The following is a 17,715-nucleotide window of genomic DNA, read 5'->3' as shown; positions in this document are numbered from 1 at the left end:
GGTCTTTCTTGGTTTGTTAAAAATTAGTCTGGCAGCGTCGTTCATGACTATTTGTAGTCTGGCCAGCAGTTGTTGAGAGATACTGGCATATAGGACGTTGCCGTAGTCCAACCGTGCCAGTATCAGAGCTGACAGTGCCCCTCTGAGCGTATCAACAGTCAGGAGGGGAAAAAGCATGCGCAGCTGTCTCAGTAAACCCATGCAGGTGCCCACTAAAGCTGAGACCTGGGTGGACATAGTGAGTTTGGCATCTATATACAGGCCTAGACTTTTCACGGCCTCCGCAGGTACTGGGGAGGGCCCTAGTTCGGTGGGCCACAGGAGATCGTTCCAAGGACTGGATGCCGTTGTAATTGCGAGCACCTCAGTCTTGTCTGGATTTATTTTAAGCGAATTGGCCGTCATCCAATTGACAATAAATTTTAAGATGTTTTGCATTCTCTGATGTGCAGTTAGAGAGTTATCTATTTAGATGATGATCTGAGTGTCATCGACTTAGTTGTAGATTCTGCAGTCCATCTGACTTAATGCCGAGATCAGGGGCTGTAGGTAGACGTTAAACAATAAGGGTGACAAGGCTGAGCCCTGTGGGACTCCACATGTAAGACCCTCTGCCTCCGAAACCAGGTCAGCTAGTTGCACCCTCTGTACCCGGTCGTCAAGAAAGGATAATATGGCCCTGCTTTCTGATACTTGGGGGCATGAGGGCTCTGGTGTCCAAGGCAGAGGTTGCATCAGAGGTATGGGCTTTCTGATACTTGGGGACCTGAGGGCTCTTGGTGTCCAGGCAGAACAGAAGATGCATCAGAGGAATGTGCTTTCTGATACTTGGGGGCCTGAGGGCTCTGGTGTCCAATGCAGAGGTTGCATCAAAGGAATGTGCTTTCTGATACTTGGGGGCCTGAGGCTCTGGTGTTTAGGGCAGAGGTTGCATCTGAGGAATGTGTTTTCTGATATTTGGGGGCCTGAGGGCTCTGGTGTCCAGGGCAGAGGTTGCATCAGAGAAATGTGCTCTATGATACTTGGGGCCTGAGGGCTCTGGTGTCCAGTGCAGAGGTTGCATCTGAGGAATGTACTTTCTGATACTTGGAGGCATGATGCTATGGTGTCCGGACAGAGATTGTGTCAGAGGAATGTGCTTTATGATACTTGGGGGCATGAAAGCTCTGGTGTCCAACGCAGAGGTTACATCTGAGGAATGTGCTTTCTGATACTTGGGGTCCTTAGGGCTCTGGTGTCCAGGGCAGAAGTTGCATCTGTGGAATGTGCTTTCTGATACGTGGGGGCCTTAGGGCTTTGGTGTCCAAGGCAGAGGTTACATCTGAGGAATGTGCTTTCTGATACTTGGGGGCCAGAGGGCTCTAGTGTCCAAGGCAGAGGTTACATCTGAGGAATGTGCTTTTTGATACTCGGGGGCCTGAGGGCTCTGGTGTCCAAAGGCAGAGGTTACATCTGAGGAATGTGCTTTCTGATACTTGGGGGCCAGAGGCCGCTGGTGTCCAAGGCAGAGGTTACATCTGAGGAATGTGCTTTCTGATACGTGGGGGACTGAGGGTTTTGGTGTCCAAGGCAGAGGTTGCATCAGAGGCATGTGCTTTCTGATACGTGGGGGCCTGAGGGCTTTGGTGTCCAAGGCAGAGGTTACATCTGAGGAATGTGCTTTCTGATTTTTGGGGGCCTGAGGGCTCTGGTGTCCAAGGCAGAGGTTACATCTGAGGAATGTGCTTTCTGATACTTGGGGGCCAGAGGGCTCTGGTGTTCAAGGCAGAGGTTACATCTGAGGAATGTGCTTTCTGATACTCGGGGCCTGAGGGCTTTGGTGTCCAAGGCAGAGGTTGCATCAGAGGCATGTGCTTTCTGATTTTTGGGGGCCTGAGGGCTCTGGTGTCCAAGGCAGAGGTTACATCTGAGGAATGTGTTTTCTGATACTTAGGGTTCTGAGGGCTCTGGTGTTCATGGCAGATGTTGCTCTGAGGAATGTGCTTTCTGATACTTATGCACCTGATGGCTCTGGTGTCCAAGGCAGAGATTGTAACAGAGGAATATGCTTTATGTTCTTTGGGGGCATGCGGGCTCTTGTGTCCAGGGCAGAGGTTGCGTCAGAGGAATGTGCTTTCTGATACTTGGGGGCCTGAGGGTTCTTGTGTCTAAGGCAGAGGTTGTGTCAGAGGAATGTGCTTTCTGATACTTGGGGGCCTGAGGGTTCTTGTGTCCAAGGCAGAGGTTGTGTCAGAGGAATGTGGTGCCCGAGGCTGGAAGTGAGGCCTAGGGTGGTGCAGGGGCAATGCAGAGTAGCTTGTAGTAGAGTGATTTGGCTCTGATATGTTCAAAAGGAGATTCTCTTCTCATTTGGCAGAAATGTTATCAAGTCAATTAAAAATTGAATGAAACAACAGTCACTTAGTTATAGAAACGATTTATTCGAAACTCGCTTTACAACAGCTGGTGCATAATTTAAAGTTTCACAGAACAGAAACATTTATAAATAGATGTACGTAATAAGATAAATAATAAATTACACAATATCAACCCACCAACCAATACAATTTAGCATCACAAATATAAATAACAATAAATACATTTACTATAAAATACTATAAATATCTTATAAAAAACACAATACTCTCTATTCAAGTTTCAATTCCTCTTTTCCCTAAAGATAATACTTCGGGCAAAATAAATAGGCAACACAGGTGCATCAATAAATAGACAGGTTTACCAATAGCATCATGTGACATCGTAGTAACATAAAGGACATAGAAAAAGTTCAAACATGTAGTTAAACAGTAAACCTCCACCGCCCAAAATAACATCAAAATATTAAAACCAGTTAAAATATAAATATGTTGGACTGCTCCTGTGGGTTCCTCGTTGTCGTACATTAGGGTAGGGTGATAGTGCTTAATTGACCCACAAGGAGCAGCCCTAGCTATAAAATATGTAAATATAAAATAATAATAATAATAAATTACAACGATCAGTGTACCTAACCAGCATATACAGTGTTAATAGTTCAAAAATCCATTCCACGTTTTTAAATAAAATAAATATTCAAAAGTCAACAATAAATACTGATATATCTGTTCGCTCAAAATGTTGTAGAATTGCTGGAAGATATTTACATGTAGACCAATAAAGGGATCATTGCTCTCCTCTTTTGTGTCTTATCTGCCAGGTGCATTCTGGGGCTCGTAGTCTGACCCCTTCAATGATAAGGACAGGGCTATGAGTAGACTACAGCACCAGGCAGAAAGTTAAACCCCAGGTGTGGTGGAACATAGGATCCAAGTCCAGAGTCAGGGCAACAGATTGTGTCAGATGGGCAATTATTATCACAATTCCTAAATTGTGCTTCACACATGCAGCTAAGATTAAAGGGGCATCGTGAGAATGACGTCACCATAGGTCTCAAAGCCCAAGCTGACATCATCAAACAATGGAATATTCTAGAATGCCTATTGTTAGTGATTGTTTGCTGTGTAGCACTGGTTAAAAAACACTGTTATCTCTCAACAGTGAATGGACCCTTTAAAGAATGCAGCACTTACACCTTGACACTTAGTTTAACTCAGGTGTAAGAGGTCACTTGCCCAAGATAGCACACAGAAAAATCTGTAATCTGATGCCTTAGCGCTAGACTTCAAAATGCAAAGCTTCTGAAATTACTTGGTGTAAAAACAATGGGGGCCTTTAGCTGCCAGAGGGGAAATATCTGAGAAGTGGTCGCAAGTCATAGTTAGTCAAATTAAAACAATATGGAATTTCAGAGCAGGAAGAGCGCAAGGGCGCCTGCCCTATGTACGTGGTTCCTAAAGGACACCCTTAGAGGACCAACCCTCTGCTTTCCTCCACTTTGAATCCATTAAACAAATACATGTTTATGTGAATTTTACATTGCGAAACTCAATGGTTTCCAGCAGCTCCCTTAATTATTAGAATTTAAATGCCTAGCAGGACAGGAGTAGCCTGGTCCTTGAAGGAGTGACTTACTTCTTCTGTAAATATGCTCACTTCATCTTAACGTAATTCAATGTACGCATCTTCAAGCAGTTTGAATAATTGTATATGTTCTGTCAACGAACATTTTTAAATATCGCACAGAGGGGCCTATTTCTAGGGGCATTGTGCCAACGAAGAGTCACTTTTTACGACGCTCTGACAGCGCAATGCCTTGCTCCATATTTACAATGCATTCTGCAGCGCACATAGAAGGAGCAAATCGCCGTTAACAATTATTTATGTGCAGGAAGGTGTCCCTTCCTGCACATAAACAATCATTCCTGCAGCGCAGGCACCCTTGCAACATAGTACAAGGGTGTCTGCGTTGGCACTAGGCAGCTTATTTAGTGCAAGGGAAAACACAGGGATGTGCTGTATTCACCATTTTCTTAAATGGTGCAGCGTGACACTGCTGAATTGCTTGCAGTGCTGTGTCATTTCTTTGTAAACATGCCCCAGAGTTCCCTTTCGTTACTTATCCTGTAAACCACTAAGATGCTGACAAATGGGAGTGGTAACGTCCCACGGTCCTCTTCCTAAAGGAATATATAAATAAATAGCTCAATAAATTGACAAACAGACCACACAAAGTACAATTCTGATCACTAAACGTCATTTCCTTGTTCGCTAGACAATTTCAGGAGCCCCCGTGGGTGCAGTGGACACCCCCGTTCCTCCCAAAGTTCCAATCTTCAGAACGGGCCTGTCTGAAATAGGGAACTCCCAAAAGACCATTGGAATTTACTGGGCACAAGAAAAGGCAATGGAAGCAATGTAGTGTAGCTCTCCGTAGAGCGACAAAAGAGCGGTGTGCGAGTGTGAGGGGTGGTATCTGTCTCACAATATTAAGTGGTATTTTATCTGTTTTAGTGGGCACCGTACAGGAGCCCCCATCTGTATAAGCTGCCACCTCTGGCTGCATAGCAGCTGACCTCTGCTGCTCAATGGCAATGCGCCACTCAACAGTAAATGTTCGTATGTAAACCAAATCAACTTTGATGCTTAGCACCATTATCGATTGTATCGTTTGAAACCACAATAAAGATCATTAAAAAAGTAAGTCAAATCAAAGATTCGTACAGTTCAGTTCCACACAGTGGACTACATAATGCATGAGGGGGTGAGCTCATAGAGATCTGCCCCCTGTGGATGATGAGTACTATCATGGCGGCGATCAGTGGTATCCAGACACCCTTCGGATCCCACACCTCATGGACCACAGCATCTGTCCACCGCACCGGAGAGATGCTTACGGCCGGAGGAGTGGCCGCAGGGCGCGGATCAGGGTCTCCAGGGAGTGCTGCAGGTTGCACAGGAGGAGGTAACCGCCGGCCTGCTCGTGGAAAGGCGTGGGGAAGCTGACTTCTGCCGAAGGGAAGTTCACTGGCACAATGCTCATGTGTTCCATCTGTGGGAAAGAATAAAGTAATAAAGTTTTTTATCCCTGTGCACACTTTTTCTTCCAATATATATCTGAATTTCAACAAATTTCTTGTTAGCGCTACGTTGTCGCACAGTGCCTGACTGTGTCTTTCATAGAATCTGAGATCCGTGTGACAAGAATAATCCTCTCACTAAGGCGTGCGCTCTATTTAACTTGAAACTATCAAGTTTCTTCACTTGAATAATTCTCAAAATAATCCATCGTGAGTCAATAATTGTATTCCATGATTAGTAGATTTATTTTTGATTAAACATAAATGATTCTTCTTAATGATACATTCTTCAAATGATCAACATCATTATCTTTTGCTTGATTTCTCCATTTGAATTACCCACCAATATGATTTATGTTTTTTACATTATGAATATTGCGGAAATGATTGCAATGGTCCTGTATTATTTCTTACAGACCCCTGATGAAGGGTCATTGTTTCTGACCCGAAATGCATTGGGTAATTCAAATGGAGAAATCAAGCAAAAGATAATGATGTTGATCATTTGAAGAATTTCACACGGATCTCAGATTCTAAAGAATAAGGTAAAACATAAGTAGACATCCCTCAATGTGCATCTCTGACCGTTTAGAAAACAAAACCTGAACCTCGGCCTCGGAGACCCGGAAAGAGACTCAAGTAAATGTTCATGTGTCTCCAATGGTGTTGGAGGAGCCTCAACCCCTGTGTACTCCTTCATGTCTTTTTGAACTGGCCACAAAACATCTAAATTGAAATAAATGGGAACATTTGCACACAAATAGAAAGGGCTGTGCCCTCTTGCCCTTTTAATGGTCAAGAGTTGGACGTTTCAGGGCAGAGTCAGAAGTGTATGAAGGGGTAAGTAATCGAGTATGGCTTAAGTGCTGCTTTCCGTACTCATAAATGCTTTTGTGAATCAGCCCCAGTGTGTTGTGAGGCCACCACAGTGAACTCTGTGCAGCAGAATGGGCTGTGAGCCTTCCTGGACATGCTGGATAAGTGGGAGGTCCCTAACCCCACACCCCTCTGACTCTAATCTTCCTATGATATTGGAGGTGCCTCATCCCTGCCTTTTGGCCAGCTTATCTCTGCCATCTGATCTCAACCCAAATTTGACATTTGACCATCCTCACTTTTGCTCCATGGTATTGGGCAAGTCCCAAGTCTGCACTGCGACCCCCATGGCCAAAATGAGCTGCAGCCTGAGGGGGTCACCTCTAGGTCTGCATGGGCCGCCAGGTCTCCATTCTAACCACAGCTCCTGAAGCATGAGGCTGGTTTGAACATTCTTGCCAGGACCGACTTTGTTTTCCTGTCCAGCCTTGGTAACCCCAAGTTACCTTTAATATCAGATGGGGACCATGTCTGCTGTCACATCACAGGTCGTCAGCATGATATCTGTCCACTCCCTGGAGCAATGTACCCCTGGGTGGAGATTGCTTCCTAGATTATGGACATGGAGGTCCAGTTCTACAAGATGTCTTACCTGCTGTCTGAAGTTGCTCTGCAGGTCTTCGATGTCACGCCTCAGACGGCTGACAGCCACAGTGTTTTTGCTCAGGACCTTCTCCAGGATGGGGAAGCGGCTGTGGTAGGTATGCAGGCCACTCTGCACCTGGTTGAAACAATTCTCCTAGAAGCAGAAAAACAAATTGAGGCACTTTTTCACACACCCTCTGCAATGCAAAACACTGGTTTAACTGATACTTTCTTGCAGAAAGGATATAAAGCGAGTGTCCTCTCTAGGGTGCTACAAATCACTCTGCAGAGAAGACTGAGATAGCTGTCACTCCTGAGGGGATACCAGCAAGTGTAGTGCAGATGAGGTTTACTGGGATGTAAAGGTAAGGCCTTCCAGACCCTGAGAAGAGCATCTTTGTAGAGCGATAATTGAAGCCTTGCCGCATTTCCCTAGAATCAGCCATGCTTCCAGCTAGTGTACCTGCAAACCTCTGCACCCTCACCTCTCTCTATAGTAGCAGATATCTGCCCTCACGCACAGCCCAGGTGGCAACAGTGGAGGATGCTCTCACACAGCCCAGGTGGCAACAGTGGAGGATGCTCTCACACAGCCCAGGTGGCAACAGTGGAGGATGCTCTCACACAGCCCAGGTGGCAACAGTGGAGGATGCTCTCACACAACCCAGGTGGCAACAGTGGAGGATGCTCTCACACAACCCAGGTGGCAACAGTGGAGGATGCTCTCACACAGCCCAGGTGGCAACAGTGGAGGATGCTCTCACACAACCCAGGTGGCAACAGTGGAGGATGCTCTCACACAGCCCAGGTGGCAACAGTGGAGGATGCTCTCACACACAGCCCAGGTGCAGCATGTGAGTGGCTTCCTTCTGGAGCAGTGAAACCATGCCGTACTGTGTAAAGCTGCCACTCTTGATGCCTAGCCCAGCCAAGCCCCAGTGTGGAATGTGCATCTTGGCGCCAGTGTTCAGGCGAGCTCACTTGTTATTCTTCACTGTCCTCCTGCTTACATAGGCTCCCTGTCCTATGTTTACAGGAAGGGCTCTTTTGGTCGCTCTGTGCTCTCTGTTTGCATCCTGATCAGCGCCAAGAACTCAGACGCCGAGGCGCTAGCCAGCACAGGCAGGCCAATCGGTGCCTCCAGAGACTCTGCAATGTTCTCAATAAGCACCAAGGGCAGAAGGCATGAGCTGGCAGCTAGGCAGTGGGCAGAGATGGAGAATATGGCACAAGTCAACGACTGAGCAGACAGGAGAGTCACGGGGGACCAATAACGTCAGCGGATGAGGATCTGAGGGAGGGGTGTGTAAAGCAAAGTTTTAAGAGGAAAGTACAATTTAGTGTACTACTTCCGATTATTGGATTTCACATATTTTATGGAGTTTCCCCTTTTCTTTTGCCCGCATGGCATTCTTGACAGAAATGGAGTTCTGTGAAACCAGGTTACACTAGTAATCTGCATGTCTTCAGTACCAAGTGAATACTTTGCATAGTATTTCCCCACAAAAAAAATCTATGTGCAACTACACATGCACGCAGGAGAATCACAAGTACCCTCTATTACCCCAGAGTACCCGGGTCTCCCCCACCAGGACAGTGGGCTGCATGATTGCTTCTGTACTGCCCTCCATCCTGTGTCACACATTAGGGCCTATTCACAAAGGCATTTTGGAGAATGTAAAGTGCTACTCCTATTGTACCCTTTTCCGTACTCTTACACGCTTTTGGAAACTGGCCACGAAATATTTAAAACTGGAATAAAATGGAAATATTCACGCATAAATAGAAAGGGCTGTGCCCTCTTGCACTTTTAGCAGTAGAGACCTGGACGTTTTGGGGATGATTCACAAACACATGTAGGAGTAAGCAGCGGAGTATGCCTGAAGTACTACCTTCCACACTCATAAATGCTTTCGTGAATCTTTCCCAGTGTGTTGTGTGGTCGCCACAGTGAACTCTGTGTGGTACAATGGGCAGTGACCTTCCCTGAACATACTGGGTAAGGGGGTTGCACATAGACTTTTGAGGCTGCATGTTTACTAGTAGCCTGGCAGGCTGTGAGATAACCGCACCCCTGAGCAGCACAACGGGTCATGACCTCAGTAGCATCACCAGTTTAAATGGGCCGGTACCATCCGGTACTGAGTACTGGCACTTTTTTATTTTGAGAGAGAGAGTACTTGTACTTTCAAGAGTGATGTAATACTTTTAATTCTCACAAACAAGCAGGCACTCTGGTACAGGGTATCTGCACTGCACTTTTTCATTTCAAGCACTGAGCATCACAGTATGGTTGTGAGGGTGTCTGTCCTGTTTCTCACCAGGTTGTAGCTGCTGCTGTGGCACTGGTCCAGGGGAGGCGCGTCGAGGTGCATCTGTTCCTTCAGAGCTGTCAGTTCCTCTTCCTTACACAGGAGCAAATCCCGGCACTGATGCGAAAAACAGAATATCATCTCATTAGAACAGGTCTCCTAAAACAGAACTGATGCCTGTAAGCTGTATAAAATGCTAACAAATGCAAAATATATATTCAACAGTGTGACTTTCATGTGCAGGAAGACTTGAGGCATCCTTTACCCGTGGCCTAACAGCTAGCGGCTAGAGCGATCGACATTGAAGCTGGGGAACCGGGTTCGAGTCTCAGCAGGGTCACTCAACATCCTGTGATTCTGGGCAAATCATTTAATCTCCCCGTGCCTCACAAAATGAATGTGTCTGCCTGTAGCGCAACTGGTGCTCATATAAAGTGCTTTGATACCTTCGGGTCCAGTTGGCGCTATATAAAACTTTTTTTTAAATAAGCTACTCGGTATCGAAGTAGAGGGGTAACAGCATGTTTTTAGGCAGTCCCTCAAGGCATCTCAACAGCAGAGGGAAGGTAGTGTTAGCAAAGCAGCACTGAGCTGCAGCACAGCCCATCCAGCATGGCCTCTGCATGATGAAGACACAGGAAATACTAGCCTGGGACTCCCCTTCAGCTCCTGAATGAAGCTAATTAGCAGTTTTAAAGCCTGAAACACCCTGCATCTGCAATGTTATAACGTGCAGGGGTCACACACACTTATCATTAATTACCTACTATTCTTTTTTATTGAAGTTAAAAAGGATAACTTAATATTTGTTCCTGAAATAAGATATTTTTATGTTGATTATTACAAATTGCAGCATTTTAGTTGTAAATAACTACTAACTTGAACCATAATTTGGGTCTTGGTACCAAGCCAGATCTTTGGCTTGACTCTCTGCCTCATTATTGCCTGGTTTGTCCACCTCTAATAATTTAGGACTGTATGGACCAGGCAACACCAACACACATAATTCCCCAAAAACCTTGTATCAATAGCTTGATGATGCTCGGTGGGCAGCTAAGTCATATAAAAGGTTTCAGCGGCATCAAATTCCACTTAGTGCATCATTGCCAGTGTTTTCTATATTGGTGAGCACTGTCATTTAAGTCATTCTGTCCCCCTCGAGGTTGATACAAAAGTGCAGTCCTAATTCTATGTTTGCGACCTGTCCGGAATTTTTGTATTCCAAATCTGGCCACCCTATCTCCATTTCTTTGGGACACTTCAAATTTCCCTGGAACTGTAAACTCCCCCTTGGAATACCCTCTGGAACTGCAGAGCCTCTCTTGCTGTGGGGCTCCCTGGCTTTGAAACTCCGAGGAGTCCTTGTGAGTATGGGACTCCTTTTGTTTTGGGGAACCCTCTTGCACTGGAGGCAGGAAGCAGTCTTGTGTTAGGGCTCCCTTTGGAGCTGTGGACTCTCCTTTACTTTGGGGTGCATGGCACTCCCTTCTAAGCTCAGGTAGCGATCTTGGGTCATGGAACTTCAGAGTCTGCTGGAGTTGTGAACTGCCTTTTGCTTTAGGGTCCTTGCTATTCCTTGTGATCTTGCCCCCCCTCATTTGCAGCTGTTTATTCTGTCACATTGAGGCACTTGTTTTTTTATGTTTTTATTACTGTAAATACATTCAACAAAGGAACCTCCGCTGAGGATTCACACCTCGCCTTAAACCCCACCATGTAAGAAATAAAAACATAGGTGGTACATTTTTCTCTGTTCAAGCAGCCAAACTATGGGATTCATTACCCCCAAACATAAGATCCATGCAGGGCACAAGCCCTAAAAAAAAGAAGTGGGGGGACGCTGTCACCGGAAGTGACGCCACGACAGTAAGTGACGTCACGAACGGTGCGGTGCTCCTCGTCCCAGAGAGGCCAAAGAGTGAAGTCCAGCTGTTTGGCAGGGGAGGTGGCATCCCCCCAGTAAAATAAGTGGGGGGAATGCCGTCCACCCGCGTGGTACCCCTACTCGAGCCCTGGACTACTCAATAGTTGGCTCTTCCCTACAAAACCACCACACTTACACACAAATGTACAGCATATCCCTGTGTGTGTAAACATTTATAATGTGATTATATGTATGCATCTGGATATCTGTATTTCTTTGTACATATATATGTATAATAACCAGTGCTTTAAATGGGCCGGTACTGTTCGGTACTGTGTACTGGCACTTTTCTATTTTGAGAGGGAGAGTACTGGCACGTCTCAAGAGAAATGTAATACTTTTAATCGGAGAGTACCAGCACTTCTTAGAAACAAGCAGGTATTCTGTTGCAGAGTACCTGTACTTCTATTTTTCCATTTCAAGCACTGATAATAACTATGATTTTAAAATATTTAGATCTTCTTTAGATCCATCTCTCCTTTTACTCATTCAAGCCTCATCTTACTATTATGATCTCCCAAATAACCCTTTCTAGGTTCTTTCCTCTTCTATCCTCCACTATCCTGGTCAATCCAACTAACTGATTCGCAGGTCTGTAGCTCAAATTAACACACACACTTCCCTATACTAATTCACCTTCTCCTCCTTTTTGGGACCTGGAGTAGCGTGCTACTAGCCGAAAAGCGCTTTGAAGCTTTGTAAGGGGGAGTAAGCGCTAAATAAATACAATTACAATAACTACTGTGGTTCCAAATACTTACAAAGATGTTGCGCAGCCCCTGGCTCTTGTCTTTGATCTTGGCGATGAATTCCAGGTTGTTGGCGAGGAACTGCTGGAAGGCTTGGTCTGCAGACAGATGGCCGTACTGACCGGAGAATTCATTCAGGGGGGCTGCGGACACCCCCACAATCAGGTACTGGAAGAGCAGGCACAGACAGGACATCTGCAGCACATCTGCGAGAGAGTGGGCACAAGTGAGTTCTGGATTCGAGGCACTTTCTGCCAGACAGTCACAACGTTGCAGAAACCCTCACCACCCATGTTCCAGCAATCCCACCCTTCCCTTCTCTATCTCAACTGCAATTCCTTCGTGGGACACTTCCTATCTCAATCCAGGATTTTTTCTTTTCTTACACTCTCTCATTCTGTTTTTCCAATCAGCTTTGCTGTTTCTCCACTCTCCCGTCTCTGTTTAATCGTTCTCTTTTGTCATCCTTTTCGGACTGCTTTCTGCCTCGTTTCCCAAGTATATGCATTTCTTATTCGGTCTCACTTCCCACTGTCTTTCTTTTCCTTCTGCTATCTGTCTCGCCCCTCTCTCCGTCCACTCACTCTTCTCTCTCCCTTTCATTTCTGTTTGTTATTTTCCCCCTAAACAACACTATTTTCTCTCGCTCTGTTTTCTATGCGCCTTCGCTGTTGTCTTTTTCCCGCATTTTCTCTCCCCGGGACACCTTACCCCATTGCCTCCGCCGCCCTCACTTGTCTGTTCTCTTTCCCTCCCCGACAGGCAGGCAATCCCAAGCACGTGTTCCGCTGCCTCCTCTCTGAAGGCAGCGTGTGGAAACTCTGCAAAGAATGCGGTGAATGCGGCTCGGGGCTACGGCTTTCATGAGCCGGCAGAACAGGAAACGCCGCTTCTGGGAGCCCGGGCCTGCCCTCAACAGGACAGTGGCGTAGCTAGGCCTTGGGCGCCCGTGACGGCCCCTGCGTTTGTCGCCTGCGGCGGTCGAATGTAAGGGGGGAGGGAGGCCGCCGCCAAAACACCTGCCGCCTGGGGCGGACCACACACCCCCTTGCTACGCCGCTGAAACCGGATCTGCCTGCGATCCCAGCCAAGTGGCCCCTGACGGAGTACCTGTCCGGGCATGGGATCTCAGTTTAGAAACAACTCTTAGGAGTATTACTGCTCTCTGCTGAAATCTGCGAGACAACGGGTGATCCTCAAATCACGGGGCACTGAGGTCTCGATGTCCTTTCACTCCCTTTATTTATCTTTCATTACCCCATGGCACGTCCCCTTTTGTCCTGGGTAGGATTTTATTTGCCTTTCCCTCATTATCTCACGATCCCTTCCTATCTAACACTGTCCGTGCTGCCTTTCCCCCTTCCACAGTGAGATTCACGGGGGAGTCACTAGCCTTTACACTTGTTTATTGTAGTAGCACTACTGACTGTGGCACATGCCTCCTGCCCATCACACGCGTCAGTGTGTACTACACAGATTCCATTTTCACATATTTTGTTTAATGCTTCGAGGCAGCCCTGAACCCTTCTTTAAGTAAACAGCTGACTGGATGGCCCTGGCACATTCTTTAACTAAACTGCAGACTGGAGGGGCCTGGCACCTTCGTTCACTTTAGAGGAATAGACTAAATGGCCCTCCCATGTTCCTTAAATGCAGAGAAATAGATTTAGCATTCGTTAACTGCAGAGAAATAGTTGACTGGATGTGTCTGGTTTGCTTGTTAATGGAAAATAAATAGCAGATAGTTGGCCTAATGCATTGACTAACTAATGAGAAACAGCACACTAGATGAGACTAACAATAGAGGAATAGCAGACTGTGTAATCTACAGAGGGATAGCAGACTAGAAGGGCCTGATGCATTGACTAACTACCGAGGAATAGCAGACTAGATGGGTAGATGCAGTGACTAACTACAGAGGAATAGCAGACTAGATGGGTAGATGCATTGACTAACTACAGAGGGATAGCAGACTAGATGGGCATGATGCAGTGACTAACTACAGAGGAGTAGGAGACTAGATGGGTAGATGCATTGACTAACTACAGAGGGATAGCAGACTAGATGGGCCTCATGCATTGACTAACTACAGAGGAACAGCAGACTAGATGGGTAGATGCATTGAATAACTACAGAGGAACAGCATACTAGATGGGAAAATGCATTGAATAACTACCGAGGAACAGCAGACTGAGTGGGCCTGATGCATTGACTAACTACAGAGGAATAGCAGACTAGATGAGCCTGATGCATTGAGTAACTACAGAGGAACAGCAGACTGAGTGGGCCTGATGCATTGACTAACTACAGAGGAATAGCAGACTAGATTGGTAGATGAGTTGACTAACTACAGAGGAATAGGAGACGGAGTGTGCCTGATGCATTGACTAACGACAGAGGAACAGCAGACTAGATGCGACTAACTATAGAGGAATAGCAGACTAGATGGGACTGGCTACAGAGGAACAGCAGACTGCGTGGGGTGGATGCATTGACTAACTACAGAGGAACAGCAGATTAGATGGGCCTGATGCATTGACTAACTACAGAGGAACAGAAGACTTGATGGGACTGGTGCATTGAGTAACTACAGAGGAACAGCAGACTAGAAGGGCCTGGTGCATTGAGGAACAGCAGACTAGATGGGCCTGGTGCATTGAGTAAATACAGTGGAACAGCAGACTAGATGGGTAGATGAGTTGATTAACTACAGAGGAATAGGAGACTGAGTGTGCCTGATGCATTGACTAACTACAGAGGCACAGCAGACTAGATATGACTGGCTTCAGAGGAACAGCAGACTAGATGGGACTGGCTACAGAGGAACAGCAGACTAGATGGGACTGGCTACAGAGGAACAGCAGACTAGATGGGCCTGGTGCATTGAGTAACTACAAAAAAACAGCAGACTGCGTGGGGCAGATGCATTGACTAACTACAGAGGAACAGAAGACTTGATGGGACTGGTGCATTGAGTAACTACAGAGGAACAGCAGACTAGAAGGGCCTGGTGCATTGAGGAACAGCAGACTAGATGGGCCTGGTGCATTGAGTAAATACAGTGGAACAGCAGACTAGATGGGTAGATGAGTTGACTAACTACAGAGGAATAGGAGACTGAGTGTGCCTGATGCATTGACTAACTACAGAGGCACAGCAGACTAGATATGACTGGCTTCAGAGGAACAGCAGACTAGATGGGACTGGCTACAGAGGAACAGCAGACTAGATGGGACTGGCTACAGAGGAACAGCAGACTAGATGGGACTGGCTACAGAGGAACAGCAGACTAGATGGGACTAGCTACAGAGGAACAGCAGACTAGATGGGCCTGGTGCATTGAGTAACTACAAAAAAACAGCAGACTGCGTGGGGCAGATGCATTGACTAACTACAGAGGAACAGCAGACTAGATGAGCCTGATGCATTGAGTAACTACAGAGGAACAGCAGACTAGATGAGCCTGATGCATTGAGTAACTACAGAGGAACAGCAGACTGTGTGGGACGGATGCATTGAGTAACTACAGAGAAATAGCAGACTAGATGGTACTAACTATAGAGGAATAACAGACTAGAATATATCTGGCATATTTCCTATCTGTAGAGAAACAGCAGTCTGAATGGGACTGGTGTGTTTGTAACAGCAGAGAAATAGCAGACGAGCAGGGGCCTGGTTCATTGAGTAACTACAGAGGAGCAACAGAGTAGATGGGACCGACTACAAATGAATAGCAGACTAGCATGGGCCTGGTGCATTAAGTAACCCAGAGAAGTAGCAGAATGGATACAGGGTTGCCATCTAACCAGCATTCTTTGGACTTGGCCGCTATTTTCTTATTTCAGGACAATATTGAGAAAATATGCAAAAGCAGGTCTTTCAAATATTAAGTTAAAATCCTGCATACAAGGCAAGGTCACTTCAAATGCATTTCCCAAAATGATTGTTAAAACAAATAAGGGTAAATTACCAAGCTAATTATAAATGCATATGATTTAAAAAAAAAAAAAGATCTTACTCGACTATCAGACCTTAGACCCTCCAGGTACAGACAATATGAAGAAATGACCAGTATTTTGCAGTCAATAACATGGTAGGCCTGAATAACCGGTACATCTGCTACCTGCAGACAAGGAGCAGCCTGGGTGGACGGGTCGTGAATTCTCTGCACTGAACGAGCAGGCCAGATGACTGGAGTTCTTCTCCACTGAGAACAGAGCACAGTTGGTGGGCCTGGGGCCATGCTGCCCCCCTCCCTTGGAGAAATACAGTGGCCTGTACTGCAAATCACAGATTCCCTAATGGGCACTTTTACGAGGAAAGGCCTATTTCTTTGAAACTGCAAATGACACAGAGTTATACTTTTTTAAATGTGATCTGCTGCAACAGAAAAATGCAAAATTATTTTTTAAACTTTTTGGTTCTCCCTAAAAAACTCCCTGTTCCCACAAATTCTCAATTTAATAGGAAATTGGACTTATTCCTAAGTGGTCTTGTTGCAAGCAACTAGTGATTGGACCATCCCAGATCTGGTGACACCTTCCAGCCCCTGCTGTTGAAGCACCTGATAGAGGGGTTCCCTCAGCCCCTCCCCTCTCACAGCACACCGACCCTTCTAGGCGCTACTCACTGTGAAGGCTTAGCATCCTCGGGCACACGGGGATGGAGGGCCGCTCAGTGCTGGTCAGCAGCTCGCCGAGGAAGGGTCTGCTCGTCTCCTTCAGCTGAGGTAGGGCTGCACCCTCTTCTCTTCTGCTTATGGTATGTCCTGTTGCTGCAGTTCCTGGGTGTGAGGTGCAGCCTTCTATTTGAGGTAGGGCCTGCTGGTTTTGGTCGTCTGTGTGAGGTAGTTTCCTTCGGTTTTCTGCTCGAGGTAGGTCCCAGTAGTAGTGCCTTTTTTTCTTCTACCTGAGTTAGGCGCTGTTGCCTTTGCACCTTTTGGCAGTCGGCGCTTGAGTGCTTTGAAGTGTTCTGAGGCCTGAGGTTTACCATGGAGGCTTTATACCGGACTCAGGGAATTACCCCGTGATGCAATCTTCGGACGAGGAAGCAATCAGAGACAGTCTATTGTGCTGCGAAAGCGACTCAGTTGGTATTTTACAAAACGCGAGAATTTCTGGCTGAGTCATGTTACATCACAGCTCATTTTCCGAGTTCGTGGAGTGCTTCCTTTGGCTGATGACTTTATGATCACTTCTACATCCTAAAGAGGCAATTCTCAGGAAACGCGCGCCAGCTTCCAAATCCCTGCATTTTAAAGAGGCAATTCTCAGGAAGCACGCGCCGGCTTCCAAATCCCTGTTATTGTAGACCCAGGAACGCGGAAGCTACAGTGTATTTTGAGTATTGCAACATTTATTAGCGCTTACTGCCCCTATGTGGGCGCTGAAGTGCTCGCCTGCGTGAGGATCACACTGCACAATGCAGGGTGTGTAGTTGAAAGCGTGCTGCCTTTTTTTTAGCCTGTCTGGGGAGTGTTTCCATGTTGCAGTGTGATGGATGGACAAGTGAGAGACAAGTGTGTAGTTATGGTTTTCAGGAACCTGGCAACTTTTTAGCAGTTCTGCTGGTCCTTAGATGGCATTTCTTATTGACATGGTCCACTTAGCTGGTTACTGCACTGAGTTTTCCATTCTGAGATATTTATTTTAAAGTTTATGGCCCAGAGCAGGCATATGTTGGAGAGCAGTGGCGTAGCAATCAATCAATCATAACCTTTGTAAAGCGGACTACTCACCCGTGAGGGTCTCCAGGCGCTGAGGGGAGGGGTGCTGCTACTGCTCGAAAAGCCAGATCTTGAGTAGCCTCCTGAAGGTGTGTAGGTCCTGGGTCTG

General features: G+C 46.4%; 1 protein-coding gene across 2 annotated transcripts; it reads right to left on the bottom strand.

Moving 5' to 3' along the window:
- Positions 1–2,425: 2,425 nt before the first annotated feature.
- On the bottom strand, positions 2,426–16,788 carry CSF3 (colony stimulating factor 3). 2 transcript variants are annotated; one of them, XM_078641459.1, is made up of 5 exons: positions 16,512–16,788; positions 11,894–12,087; positions 9,218–9,325; positions 6,904–7,050; positions 2,426–5,407 (listed from the first exon to the last, which is right to left on the bottom strand). In XM_078641459.1, exons 1-5 carry the CDS (start codon positions 16,525–16,527, stop codon positions 5,249–5,251), a joined length of 624 nt encoding a protein of 207 aa, XP_078497585.1. In that variant the 5' UTR covers positions 16,528–16,788; the 3' UTR covers positions 2,426–5,248. The 2 variants fall into 2 exon arrangements, with proteins under 2 accessions (XP_078497585.1, XP_078497586.1); XM_078641460.1 differs by lacking the exon at positions 16,512–16,788 and adding an exon at positions 12,593–12,701.
- Positions 16,789–17,715: the final 927 nt, after the last annotated feature.

This window comes from Lissotriton helveticus, chromosome 5_1 (genome assembly GCF_964261635.1).
Source record: "Lissotriton helveticus chromosome 5_1, aLisHel1.1, whole genome shotgun sequence".
NCBI classification, from domain to species: domain Eukaryota; kingdom Metazoa; phylum Chordata; class Amphibia; order Caudata; family Salamandridae; genus Lissotriton; species Lissotriton helveticus.
This window is presented reverse-complemented; position numbering and strand designations above follow the sequence as displayed.

Bases quoted from the DNA above. Each gene is read 5' to 3' on its own strand.
- CSF3 (XM_078641459.1), bottom strand. The intron at 7,051-9,217 runs GTGAGAAACAGG...TTCTGCTTCTAG, and splicing joins ACAGCAGCAGCTACAACCTG to GAGAATTGTTTCAACCAGGT. The intron at 5,408-6,903 runs GTAAGACATCTT...TCTTTCCCACAG, and splicing joins AGAGCAACTTCAGACAGCAG to ATGGAACACATGAGCATTGT.